Source organism: Vicia villosa, linkage group LG3, assembly GCF_029867415.1.
Source record: "Vicia villosa cultivar HV-30 ecotype Madison, WI linkage group LG3, Vvil1.0, whole genome shotgun sequence".
Lineage (NCBI taxonomy): Eukaryota > Viridiplantae > Streptophyta > Magnoliopsida > Fabales > Fabaceae > Vicia > Vicia villosa.
In genome coordinates this window covers 164130502-164145524 of record NC_081182.1, presented here as the reverse complement: position 1 = coordinate 164145524, position 15023 = coordinate 164130502, and the positions used below count along the sequence as shown (strand labels likewise).

At 27.7% G+C, this 15023-nt stretch overlaps 1 protein-coding gene across 1 annotated transcript; it reads right to left on the bottom strand.

Moving 5' to 3' along the window:
- Nucleotides 1–3246: 3246 nt before the first annotated feature.
- LOC131656862 (protein PXR1-like) lies at nucleotides 3247–4113 on the bottom strand. Its single transcript, XM_058926447.1, has 2 exons — nucleotides 3930–4113; nucleotides 3247–3747 (listed from the first exon to the last, which is right to left on the bottom strand). Exon 2 carries the CDS (start codon nucleotides 3703–3705, stop codon nucleotides 3331–3333), a length of 375 nt encoding a protein of 124 aa, XP_058782430.1. The 5' UTR covers nucleotides 3706–3747; nucleotides 3930–4113; the 3' UTR covers nucleotides 3247–3330.
- Between the last annotated feature and the right edge of the window lie 10910 nt (nucleotides 4114–15023).

Sequence of the window (15023 nt, the reverse complement as noted above, 5' to 3'; positions counted from 1 at the left end):
GGGTTACCATCAGATTAAAGTGAAAGATGAGGATTTGCAAAAGACAACTTTCAGGACACGTTATGGACATTATGAGTATTTTGTAATGCCCTTCGGTGTTACTAATGCGTTGGGAGTATTTATGGAATACATGATCCGTATTTTTCATGATTATCTAGATCGGTTTGTGGTGGTGTTCATTGATGATATATTGATTTACTTTAAGTTAGAAGCAGAGCATGCTGAACATTTGAAGCTAGTGTTGCAAGTTTTGAAAGAGAAGAATTTGTATGCGAAGTTCTCCAAGTGTGACTTCTGGTTGAAAGAAGTCATTTTTCTTGGCCATGTCATTTCAGGGATGGCATAGTTGTGGATCCATCTAAAGTAGATGTTTGTTGCAATGGGAAACTCCAAATATGGCTACCGAGATTAGAAGCTTTTTGAGATTAACCGGTTACTATAGAAGGTTCATATAAGGTTTTTCTAAGTTTGCACTTCCGTTAACTAAGTTGACTTGTAAAGATAAGGCTTTTGTATGGGATCTTCACTGTGAAGAAAGTTTTGCCGAGTTGAAGAACAGATTGACGTCGGCTCCGATTTTGATATTGCCTAATCCAGAAGAATCTTTTGTGGTATATTGTGATGCTTCTAAGATGGGATTGGGAGGTGTGATTATGTAGAATGATAAAGTTGTTGCTTATGCGTCAAGGCAGTTGAGATTTCATGAGAAGAATTATCCTACGCATGATTTAGAGCTTGCTGCAGTTGTGTTTGGGTTGAAAAATTGGAGGCATTATCTTTATGGTTCTAGATTTGAAGTATTTAACGACCATAAGAGTTTAAATTGGAGGCATTATCTTCAGTGTACGCATTATTTTCTGTTTCAAATCTGCAAGTATGTTTTTAGGCGCCACGCTGATTAAATACATGTTTGAAACAATGACCTTCTCCTTCGGTTTAAGGAAATATACGATGGGATTACGAACTAGCTCAATTTGCAAGGCATGATCATGAAAAGCAGAAATAACATTTAATTTACATGTATCATCCACCTTACAGTATCGGCGCAATTTAAACGGGCACTCACATTTTCTTGATCTAGTGTCATCATGTTTCAAATTTTGAATCAGTGGAACATACGTACACTTCCCACGCATCTCATGGTTACAAATGCTTGCCTTTGGCTAGAACCATTGTCGGACCTTCCGATTATAATGCCAAACCCCAATTTCTCGGCCACCATTTGGACCAATTCAAGCATATGTTCATGAGCAGTAAAAAGTTGTTCATTTGTAAACTATTGACCAACATCTATCTCGACTTCAACCTGTGTAAATTCTTCCTCCACCTCATCCAGTTTAAAATCGTCCTTCACTTCATCAAGTTTTCCATTATTACTTACAACAGCTTTGGGAAACATATCCGGGTGCACCATATCTAATACGAACCAACACAGAAAAATTGTTAAAAACATCACAGTAACAGGAAAATACGGAGATGCATCTCCAAAACATATAGCAGGTGAATTCGGAGATGTATCTTCAGACTCAACGTACATTTTTTCAGCTCAAGAACAAGATCAATGGAAGCAATGATGGATGAAATGAGTGAACTTTACCTTAAGTTACAGCTTCTTTTACTCCCTTTAATGTGAGAAAACATAAAAGTGATGATTTGGAATCGAAAAATTGATTGAGAATGAAAGTTTTTTAAGGGTTTTAGGTTATGGAGGATGACTGAAGTATGACAGAGACGATGCAAGGTGGTAATATATTCAATTTCCCGCTTTATATTTTCAGAGATACATCTCCGAAATTTTAACTTAATGATTAAATGATAATTCTCACTAAAAAACCCTTGGAAAATGGGTTCATGGGTGTTTTCGGAGATGCATCTTTGAATACACTCCTGAAATATTCACAGATACATCTCTGAACCAAATTTGGGCAAAAAATGATTCAGGGTGCGTTCGGAGATGCATCTCCGAAAATTTTTAAGAAAATTTTTGGATTTTCAAAAGTGTGATTCACACCAGAAGGGTGGAAAAAGAAGTTGCCATTTTAAAAACCTAAAAATTTGAGGCCTAGACCAATAGTCTTACTCGCCATGTGTTTGGGTCGGCCCTGCCCAAGGATTAGAGGAATCTTCCTGCCATCCCTTAGTTGAACCTGGAACCCCCACAATTGTAGTGCTTTTACCATAATATCCTTTGTGATTTTTACGTTTTTGAAAAGTTGTGTTTTACGGGTTTTTAAATAATTGAGGTCTTATCAGATTTGTGAAGAATTTCATGAGTTTTACTGTATTTATTTAAAAAAAACTCAATTTTAACCTATCAGATTTTTCAAATACACTACTGAATTTTTCAAAATCGTATGAATTTTTACCGATTTTTTCAAAAAAGTATGAGTTTTTATCGAATTTTAAAAAAAAATTGCAAATTTTTACCATATTTTTCAAAAAACTATGAATTTTAACGAATTTTTTAAAATACACTACGAGTTTTGAAAAAAAAAACCAGAGTTTTTACCTATTTTTCAAAATTTACTACCGAATTTTTCAAAAATCAATAAGTATATATCGGACTTTTCAATTGCAAGGCCGAATTTTTCGTTCTCCTTTTTTAGTAAGAAATATTTTAGGAATATAAAAATATGGGAAGCGTGTCGTTAAATTTTAAGGGTGTCAGAAAATTTCTCTATGGATTGCGCTTATTGGAAGGTTATGAGTTTATAATCTAGTAGCTCTTACTTATTACTCCCTCCGTTTTTTATTATAAGTCGTTTTGGGAAAAAAATTGTATTTAAATATAAGTGGCTTTACAATTCCAATGAATAATTAATGCTATTTTCCCTATTATATCCTTAAATATTTATTAGTCTCTCTCCTTTCAATTATATAAATGTATCTTCCCCATGACATTAATGAAGGATAATTTTGTAAAAACCTTCATAATTTCTCATTTTCATACAACAGTTATTATTTTTCTTAATCTGTGTGAAAAGTCTAAAACGACTTATAATAAAAAAACGGAGGGAGTATTAGGGATCGCCACATAGTTATTGACTATACAACTCTTGCTATTGACTGTACAACTTATCATTAATTATTGAGAAATGATATAATTACACTCAATTTTACATGTACACCATATAATTATACCAATACAACTTAGTTTTTTTTTATATTATTTTTAGTTGCATTGGACTTTGTGCTATAGTGAAATTGAAAATTGAATTAATACGGTGTAAAGCAGTTGGTGTATAATTTTAGTGTATGTGTATCATATCTCTTAATTATTTCAAAATAATCTTATAGAGATAATGTAATATTTTAATATTTACAAATAATCTAAGAAGAAGCTGCAGGAGGTTCAGTTGGATTTGTTTCGACTTGTTTAAGTAGCTTCAAAATCTCTTCTCTCTTAGCCACCATAGCCTGAATCTTGGAGTCTAATTTTTCAAGCTTTTGCTTAAGCATTACAGGATCCTTCTTGTCTTCAGGGTTCTTCTTCTTTTCTTTTCCTTCCTTGTCTTTTTTCTTCTTTTCTTTCCCACCTTCTTCATTTTCTTCCGTCTTTTTTCCATCCTTGTCTTTCTTCTTCTTTTTCTCCTTAGATTTTTCTTCTTCTTTTCCACTTTCATCAACGGCTTTCTCTTTCTTTTCCTTCTTATCTTTCTTCTCAACTTCATCCCCATGTTTATCTTTTTCTTCGGTTCCACCCATACTTGACAACAGTTTTGCAATAGAATATGGTCTTGTTTTCCTCTAAAAATAAATAAAGAGTTAGTTAGATGATGTCAAAAATCCCATGTTTATATTCTTCGACTTTCAACGACAAACCCATGTATTCATTTAACCATTGAGCATATAAAGATAATTAGAGACAAAAAATTAATGCAGAAGCACAACAGAGTTGAATAAATCAAAGAAATGAAAGAATATATCACCTTGAAGTTGAAATCTAACAAAATTGGTTAATCAATGCGTAGAGTAACCTCAATTTGTATGGAATTTGCAGAGTCGAATAAACAAATCTCCTTCACAAATTCGGATTAAGCGAGAAACACTAATGCCCGTATATTCGAAATTCAAAGGTTTTAAACTGTACTAACATGTTTTCCACTAATAGTCACATACCTCTAATTGACTGGTTTGGTATTAATATAAAAGTATGTGCCCATATCCATTCATTAGTCAGAATGGATGGACTCAAAATTGGGTTCAGATTTAGACACCATCAAGTGTCAAATTTTATTTTGAGATCAAATTTTGTCTCTCTAATTTTTATAACCAAAAAATGTATGTTTATTCATTTAAATATATTTTAATTAAATAAATATAAATCTTTAGATTAAAAAATAATAGAACAAGATTTAATGTTTGACATCTAACTTTTATATATATATATATATATATATATATATATATATATATATATATATATATATATATATATATATATATATATATATATATATATATATATATGGAGCATATCAAGTGAGAGCATTTTTAAATGAGAGATGAGAGGAAGAAATATCAATCATTGGATTCATCAAGAGAGAGAAAATAATAGCCTCATTAATGTAGTAACATTCTCTCTCTTGATGAATCCAATGATTGATATTTCATCTTCTCATCTCTCATTTAAAAATGCTCTCACTTGATATGCTCCCTATATATATATATATATATATATATATATATATATATATATATATATATATATATATATATATATATATATATATATATATATATATATATATATATATATATATATATATATATGAGGAATTAAATTACACCCGAATAGTTACATCGTGAGTTACACTCGCTCAATAACTTCACATCGAATAATTATTTGTTTAAATCAACCATTGGATTGAAACATATTATCATATAGATCATACGTATAAAGTTTGAGAGTAATCTATAATGATTTACTATGTCATCAAGATATACAAATATTAACGTCAAAATAGACTTTCATATAACGTAAATTTTGATGTAATTCGATGACATAGTAAATCATTATAGATTAATCTCAAACTTTATACGAATGATCTATATGATATTATGTTTCAATCCAACGATTAATTTTAAAAAATAATTATTCGTAATGAAGTTACGAGCGAGTGTAACTCGTGGTGTAACTCTTCGAGTGTAATTTGATCCATCCTTATATATATATATATATATATATATATATATATATATATATATATATATATATATATATATATATATATAGAGAGGAAGGATCAAATTACACCAATATGTTACACTTATAATTACACTCATTAATAACCTTTGATTTTATTTTAATCCAATGGTTAGAAATATTTAATTAGTGACTCATGATTCTTACTTAAAATAGTTTTATTCTATTTTTGGTAATTAATAATTTTGATTTTAACATATTATAATTTATTATTTTTCTCATAAAATAAATAAAATCTCTCCTAATTTTGTAACAATTAAATCACACTTCAATTTTATAAAAAAACGTGATTCTAAATATTTCAGTAACAATTATTTATAGAATTTTAAGTAAATAAAATATAAATTTATATACATAAAAAATAGAAATTTTTTGTTTAAAGTTAAAAAAAATTATATAAAAATAATTTTTGATATTAATAAATGTTAAAAATCATAAATTTTTCAAAATATTAATAAGAATAACTGAATAAAATATAGTTTTATATTATTATAAAAAATGTGATTTGTTTAGAATTGTTAGTAAACATTATTTGATGAAAAATGATATTTGTTACTAAGAAATATAAAAATTCACGTATTTTTAAAAAATATTAATAAAAATCAAGTGATTTTTACTAATATTTCTTAAAATATGTTATTTTATCATTTCTTAATAAAACTATAATTTTTTTAATTAAAAAAACTTGTATTCTTAATTTAAAAAAAAAACGCACTACTTTTTAAAATAAAATTTTATTTGATTCACAACTGAATTATTATGTTCTAAATATTTATTATTTAGTTTTTTTGTATTTTTTATACATATTTTGAGAATTATTTTGTATTGTTTTTAAAAATAAAACAGTTTTTTTAGTTACATAAAGTGAATATAATATTATTTTTTTCTTTAAAATAAATCACAATTTTTTTACCATTTTTTTCTTAGTAACAAACATTATTTTTCATCAAATAATGCTTACTAAGAATTTTAAACAAATCACAATTTTTATAATAATATAAAATTATATTCTATTCAGTTATTCTTATTAATATTTTAAAAAAATTATGATTTTTAACATTTATTAATATCAAAACTTATTTTTATATAAAAAAATTTTAACTTTAAAATTTTTTTTTCTATTTTTTATGTAAATAAATTTATATTTTATTTACTTAAAATTCTATATATAATTGATATATTTTAAAATAAGAAAAGTTTTTTTTTTAATCTTGTTATTTTTTATGAAATATTTAGAATCACGTTTTTTATAAAATTGAAGTGTAATTTAATTGTTACGGAGAGATTTTGTTTATTTTATGAGAAAAATAATAAATTATTATATGCATTTCCGAAAACACCCCTTTTTGGGAGATGGGGTGTTTTCGGAGATGTATATCCGAAATATTCCAAGACCAAATTGTTCTTGGAATGTTTTGGATATACACTTCCAAAGAATTCAATAATTATTAAAAAATTAAAATTAAAATCAAGGTGAATCAATACAATTAATAGGTATAAAATGAAAGTGAATCAATAAAATGAAGGTGAATCAATAAAATCAAGGTGAATCAAAATTTCCTAAACAATTTTAAAGTTAAAAATTATTTTACTAACATATATAAATCAAAAACATCTTAATTTCATAAGTAAATTTTGAATTATATAAAATTAAATATAAAATTTATTCATTAAATAAAATTAAGACAAAATCTTTTTTTAATTTTTTAAACTAAATAAAAAATTATAACTCATTTTTAATTATGAATCAGAATAGAAATATATAAATATATAATCATAATTATTAATTTTGTAAGTGAAATATATAAATATATAATATATAAATATATAATAATTATTATATAAATATATAAATATATAATAATTATTATAAATTAAAACATGTTATGAAATTCACCAAATCAATATAGAGATGAATGATACATGAAGGAGAGAAAGAGAAGAGAGAAAGCAATATTGTATTATCGTCTTCCAAAAGTACCATTTACATTACAATATGATCCATATTTATAGTACATGACCAATAACAACCATTAACTCAAGGAATACACAAAGGTTAAGAACTTAAATTATAGGAGTTAAGGAATATAGAAAGATTGGGGAAAATGAACATCCACATCTATTTACTATTATTCATAACACTCCCCCTTGGATGTTCATTGAGGATATGCCTCGTTAAAACCTTACTAGAGAAAACCCAGTGGGAAAAATTCTAGTGAAGGAAAAAGAGTACAATATCCTTTAAATGTGAATTGCCTCGTTAAAAACCTTACCAGGAAAACCCAGTGGGACAAAACCATGGTGAAGGGAAAAAGAGTGCAAGACATATGTATTTCTCCCCCTCATGCAGACATTTACATGTGAGACGATATTATTTGTAGTAGTTGCTTAAAATTTCTTCTTGGAAGTGACTTCATGGAGTGCTAATAGTTATGCAGGATTTGATGAAGTTGTTGCCATGAGTTGTTCCATAGATCGCCATGAAATGGTTGTACCATCACATGTAAACAAATAACCTCTTTCAGATCTACCCTTGTGAGAATCTGACAAGTAACCAACATCTCTAAGATAACGAAGTATATGTTTGACTCCGTTCAAATGTCTTCATGTAGGCGAATAATTGTATCTTCGTAATAGATTGACCACAAACGATATATCGAGACATGTATAATTAGCAAGATACATTAGTGCTCCAATTGCACTAATATATGGTACTTAAGGACCAAACAATTTTTGTAATCATTTTCTTGAGGCCTGAAAGGATCTTTCTCTACATCTAATGATCTAACAACCACTAGAGTAGACAATAGATGATATTTGTCCATATATAATCATTTCAACACTTTCCTATATAGCCTTCTTGGTGTACAAATATTCTTTTTCCAAATGCTCAATTTGCAAACCTAGACATATTTTGTCTTTTCTAGGTCCTTCATCTCAAACTCTTTATTTAAGCAATTTATAGCTTTTGGAAGCTCTTCAGGAGTTCCAATAATACTTATGTCATCCACATAGACAACTATTATTGCAAATACTTTTCCACATCATTTTATGAAAATACAAGAAAAAATTGAGTTATTAGTATATTCATCATTTAATAAATATTCATTAAGGCGATTATACTACATGCATCCAGATTCTTTCAGCCCATAGAGAGACTTGTTCAATTTGATGTAGTAGTTTTCTCGAGATCCACAATTACGTGCCTCTGGTATATTGAACCCTTCAGGGAGTTTCACGTAAATATCACTATTAAGTGAACCATATAAAAAAGATGTCATAACATTCACCATGTTCAAATTAAGCCCTTCATGTGCTACAAGGCTAATTAAATATCAAAATTCGATTGAATCCACTACAGGTGGATATAATTTATCAAAATCAATCTTAGGTCTTTGTGAAAATCATTGAGCAATAAATCAAACTTTATATCATTCTTATTTTTCTTTTTCATAAAAACTCGTTTATATCCAATTAGTTTCACACCTTGAAGTGTTTGGACTACAGGTCCAAAAGTGAGTCACTTGTAAAGTGAGTTTAATTATTTTTTAATTGAATATATTCATTTTGGCCAATTCTCACTTAGTCTACAATCTTTAATAGACTTTGACTCATGATCCTCGTTATCACTGATCACTTTTTGCGCTATATTGTATACATAGACATTGTCAATATTGACTTTATTTGGTTATCTCAATTTCGATTCCATTCCATTTCATCCATGACATAATTTATCGAGATCTCTTTATTTCATATTTCAAGTACTTGATTTGTTCTTCTGGAACTGAAAATTAAATTAGGTCACAATGCTCTTAGCATTTTCATATCCTCACTTGGGACATCTTTAGTTTCTTTTCTTAGTAGAGGACTTTTAACATTGGAACCGACTTTCATACCACGCTTCAAGCGCAGCAACAACTCTGTTGCAATATTATATTATCCAATAGGAGAATCCACTTTGAGTGGAGTATTATCAGCTGATAATTTATTTCATATACTTTGCAAATGAATTATATTTTGAACTTCTGGTTCATATTGATTTGTACGAGGATCAAGACAACAATTTATTTTAAATTGTTCATTTGAACTTCTTGTTCATGATTTTAGTTTTTCATTTGAACTTCTTGTTCATGATTTCAGCTACTTATTCCCTCCCCCTAATATTGGGAAAATTAATTTATCAAGTGATAATCAGCCTACTGGGCTGCAATCAAGTATTTAATTATTTTCTCAAATTATATCCTCAAAATTGAGATTCATATTAATTATATTTTTCCAATATTGTTTCATGACTCATCTTAATGTATTATATTGGAGCAATTGGAATATACACAACACATCCAAATGTTCACTTTGATGAGAAATATTAGAATAAATTAGGGAGGACTAAGATATAGTATCTTGTTGGCTTAATGCGAATAAATATCTTAATATCATACTTTGGGTGTTTCACATATATAATTTAGAATTGATGATCTTATAAGTATCAACCATATAATTAACTTTAGACGTCTAAAGAATGGATCTTCGAGTCCATTTTCTTTTAATGAACATATATTACATGATATTCAATATCAATTTTAATAATATATGTGATACTTATAAAGGAATTTCTAAAAAAAATCAGAAAACAAGATCTTAGTCTAATTAGTTGAGAAAATGATTTCACATACTTTCGGTTGTGAGTAGAGACATATGCATGATCTTTTAGTCGATGCAACAATTAATGTCATAAAAACTCAATTTCTCAAATTTTTATTTTCCTTTAGAAACACACAAAAATTGACTGGATTGAAGAAACTTCTGGTTCTTCAATACAAATTATTCGCATCATATTATATCCGAGATGACCCAACTGGTTTTACCAACGACACATTTAAGTGTAATTTGTAAACTACTGGTTTACAATGACATGTGCTTCAATTGTACTAATATAAGTGTAGTACAAACCCGAGAAAAAAGACGGTAGCTTTTCTATTACACATTTTATGTCCAAATTGTGTTGTGTAATACAAAGATATTCGATACCTCCAATATAATTCAAAACCAATATAATAGTATCTCATTATTAAACACTTTAATCAAACACATTCATATGAACATATTATCATATAATTATCAAACAATTACCCCTTATAAAATTAAACATATTTAATCATACAATATTATATCACTAAAATTATATCGTCATATAATTAATTTGATTTACTATCCTTCAGCGATGCTTGATAAGTTCTTCAGGAACTATATAAATAATTTGTTATAAACAATAATCTAAAAAATAAATAAAATATATAACCATCCTTCTGGGATGCGTTAAAATTATTTGTGTCATTTTTCTGGAATGACAATCTTTTAATGAACATATTACAAATTATGAATTTTTAGATCGATACAACAATTTTTTTTTTATGAAATCCTTCTGGGATTCAATAATATTATAGATGCGACCTTTTAAAGGTGATTGAACGTTGAATTCTTCTGGAATTCATCAATTATTGATAAACACAATACTCGATTAAACTCAATCTTTGAACAATAATTTGGAGATAGTTTAATAATAATCTTTTGTTCTACAAATATCACATCACAAACAATTTCCATAAACAACGGTCAAGAAAAATTATTCTTTGTGCAATCCTTCAGGGATGCTTGAATATTAAATTAACACTTTTATGTGTTAAAATTCAATTCCGGACTAACATATAGAAATGCTTTAATGTTAAATTCTTCCGAAATTTAACAAGAATGATCAAAGAAATCTAATATTATTGTACAAGGTAAATAAATTTCTCTACAAAATATATAAAAAATAAACATATTTATATGAAAAAAAATAGTAACAAAATCATGAATTATATTATATTGGTTCAAATATATTAAGATTAGAAAAATAACGTAGAAACTGGCTATATCATTACTCGCGTTGTAGAGTATCGTGCTGATAACGTGTTATGAAATTCACCAAATCAATATAGAGATGAATGATACATGAAGGAGAGAAAGAGAAGAGAGAAAGCAATATTGTATTATCGTCTTCCAAAAGTACCATTTACATTGCAATATGATCCATATTTATAGTACATGACCAATAACAACCATTAACTCAAGGAATACACAAAGGTTAAGAACTTAAATTATAGGAGTTAAGGAATATAGAAAGATTGGGGAAAATGAACATCCACATCTATTTACTATTATTCATAACAAACACTCATTTTTTTAATTTTTATAATTATTATATAAATATATAAATATATAAATATATAAATCTATAAATATATAATAATTTTTATAAATATATAATAATTATTATAATTATTATATAAATATATAAATTAGAACACTCATTTTTTTAATTTTTTTTATAAATATATAACAATTATTATAAATATATAAATAAAAAATTATAACTTATTTTGTAAGTAAAATTATTTTAATTTTTTTAATTAAAATTATTTTAAATTTTAAAATATGAATCAGGATAGAAATATATAAACTATTATTCATAACTAATAAATTATATCAAAATATATAATTATTATTATTCATTACTTATAAATTATATCAAATTTATGATATGTGAATTAATTAATATCCTAAAATTAATTTTTGGGATTTTTTTAGATTTTTTTGTTGTTTCGGAGATGCATCTCCGAATTAGTCAAAATCTCAATTTTTGAGATTTTTTCGAAAATGTACTTTCGAAGTCTGGAAAAATTTAGAAAAATAAATATTTCGGAAATGCATTTCTGAAACGGGGTAAAATGGGGTTTTCGCTGGGGTGACCCCATAGGGAAGTGGGTAAAGAAATTCTCTTTTTTAATCACTAACTAAACATTTTGAATTCAAGGTACATGTTTATTGATTTATGTTCAATGTACATAATTAATGAATGTTGTGGGTACAATTTAAGTTATTATTAATTATCAACACTAATTCTATGTTCAATTAATGTGACATTGCTTTTGAAGAATGAAAAATCACATTGATTGATGGTAGAAGCCTCACCACAACTTCCCATTCAAACCACCATTTCGGAAATAATTTTTTTCCTTCTCTCGTGAAACTTTTCGTCTTCCTGTTCAAAGTTACATATATTCATCCATTTCATTTCAAACTCTAAGCATCTCATCTTCCACAAATCCTAAACCCAACCGATATAAATATAATTTATATGTAGGGATATAAAGGATCTGAAAGTTTTTATTATCAGTTTGTTATAGACTTGCAAAGGTAAAGTTGTTATACTTCATTTCCTTTTTTATAACTCATTCATATACATATTTATGTCTCTTTTATTCCTTGGTTTTATTTTCTACACATTAAAGTTCGTCAAAATCCCGCCTCTTCCATTCTCCAAAGAATGGAAGAACAAGCAGCAATTGAAACTTAGTTACTTAACTTGAAAAAGTTATTTACAAATATTGTTGTGATAGATTATTCTTATAAAAATAAAGAAAAATAATAATTTGCAGAGATAAGATAAGATTAATATTGTAGATGTAGTTGAGAATAGTGTTGAAAATCTTTGATTTGTGTTTGGGAATGAGACTATTTGATTAATTGTGTCATTATATACCATTAAAGTATAATAATTTATATTAAAATATAAATTTATAAAAAGACTTTGGATTTTTTTTAATAAAACTTTATTGGGTAAATTTATTTCACATTTATTCTATTTATTAATAGTTGAGTAACTATTATTATTATTTTTTATTTTTATAGCAAATATTAGTATTTATTCATAATTGATGATTACTGATACTATTTTTTTATTTTATTTTAATGATTTTAATGATAGTTATTATGAGGTTTTTTTACTAAGTCTCTCTATTTATATTTGACTCTTATTTTTTTTTGTTGACTTAAAGTTTGAAATAGTTTTATTGACAGAAAATTTAAAATAGTTTTAATAGATTTTTTTATCTATTTTTTAATTTACCAAATTCATATACATCATTACGGTTGGGCTGAAATGCAAATCATAAACCTTATAAATATATAATCATGTGTAATAAATATTTTTTTGTTAGAATTTATGTATGAAAATTTATCAATTATAATGATGTTTTTTTTAACCAATCAAATGATATCTTAATTCAAAAAAACATTACAACCAAGGCAATCCAAAATAGGATTCAGCCAAACAAAAATGATCCTAAAACATTAGATTTGCCACATGCAATCTAAGTTTCCTATTCACCCAACCTCTATATGCTATACAATCAATAATCTTTTCCACAGTATTATTCCTATGCGTATTGCTATTGAAAATAGAATCATTACGATATAGCCAGATTTCGTGGACAGCTTCCGTAATTGCCAATTTAAAAAGCATTGCTTTCAAACCCTTTCCTTTAGTGTTCTCCAATATCCAAGGCAACTCTAAACTCCAAGGCAAAGGACAGTGGTGAATATGAAGCAAGTTCAGAATTGCAGTCCATAATCTCTTAGTAGCAGAGCAATCGAAAAAGAGATGTTCAACGGTTTCCTCTTCGTGATCACACAGGCTGCACCTCTTGTTATCCAGCAAACCGAATCTGTACAATCGCTCTTTGGTAGGTAATTGGCCGTGACACAACATCCACAGCGTAATTCGAGCTCTAGGCCGAGCAATATTACGTCTCAGCAACGAATGCCAACAAACAGAATTACCTGCGATCAAATAGTTATACACAGTTTTCATAGAGAACTTACGGTTTAAAAGCATACTCTGCCACTCTGAATCAATACAAGCAATCATAGATTTATAGTTCAACACTTTTTTCATAATCCAGGTCCAGGACTGCCCCGTCTCTACCTACATAACATTCTTCCCTTTCAAATAAACCTTATGGATCCACCGGATCCAAAGGCTATCGCTTTTGTTGCAAATGTTCCAGAGGCATTTAAGAAGAGTAAATTGGTTCCACACGGTGATATTTAGTAAGCCCAGTCCTCCTTGCTTACATGGGCTGCAAACTTTGTGCCAAGCCACCGGACTTTTCCTACTAACCTCCGATTTTCCTGTCCACACAAAGGTACGACAAATAGTATCAATTTGCTTCAAAACAGATTTGGGGAGGGGAAAGTTAAGCATCCAATACTGAGTAATGGACCCAATCACGCTGCGGACTAATTGAACACGACCAGCGTAGCTAAGCATCTTTGATGACCAATGACGGACTCTGCAGGTAATCTTATCAACAAGGGGAAGATAATGATTCACACTTAGCTTCTTGCTGCTGAGGGGAACTCCCAAATAACGAACAGGGAATTTTCCTTCATCAAAACCTGTTAAAGCTTGTATCTGGCGCCGGTTCTCGTCATCAACACTTCCATAAAAAACTTTGCACTTTCGAGGATTGAAAATGAGACCTGTAGAAGCAGAGAAGTTATGGAAAGTATTCATTAGGAATTGGACAGATTGTGCATCACCCCTACAAAACAGTAGGATATCATCGGCAAACGCAAGATTCGTAAGTGCTAGAGGCTTGCATTTGGCATGATGATGAAATCCCGGATCACGCTGCATCCTCACCATGCATCTGTTAAGGTATAATGATGTTTTTGTTAGAACTTATGTATGAAAATTTATCAATTATAATGTTTTTTTTTTTTTGGAAAAAGATTATTTACAATACATTGACAAGTTATAAACTAAATTTCTAGAAAACTATGATATATATTTAACTATATTTTTAATAAAGTTTTTCAATTTTTTTAAGCAAATGGAATTGTATAAAAAACAAGCACAAAAAACGAAAGTGTAATATTCATTAAACATATATTAACATAATTCTAATTATAATTTTATATAGTTCTAATTGTT

Bases quoted from the DNA above. Each gene is read 5' to 3' on its own strand.
- LOC131656862 (XM_058926447.1), bottom strand. From the start codon at position 3,705: ATGGGTGGAACCGAAGAAAAAGATAAACATGGGGATGAAGTTGAGAAG.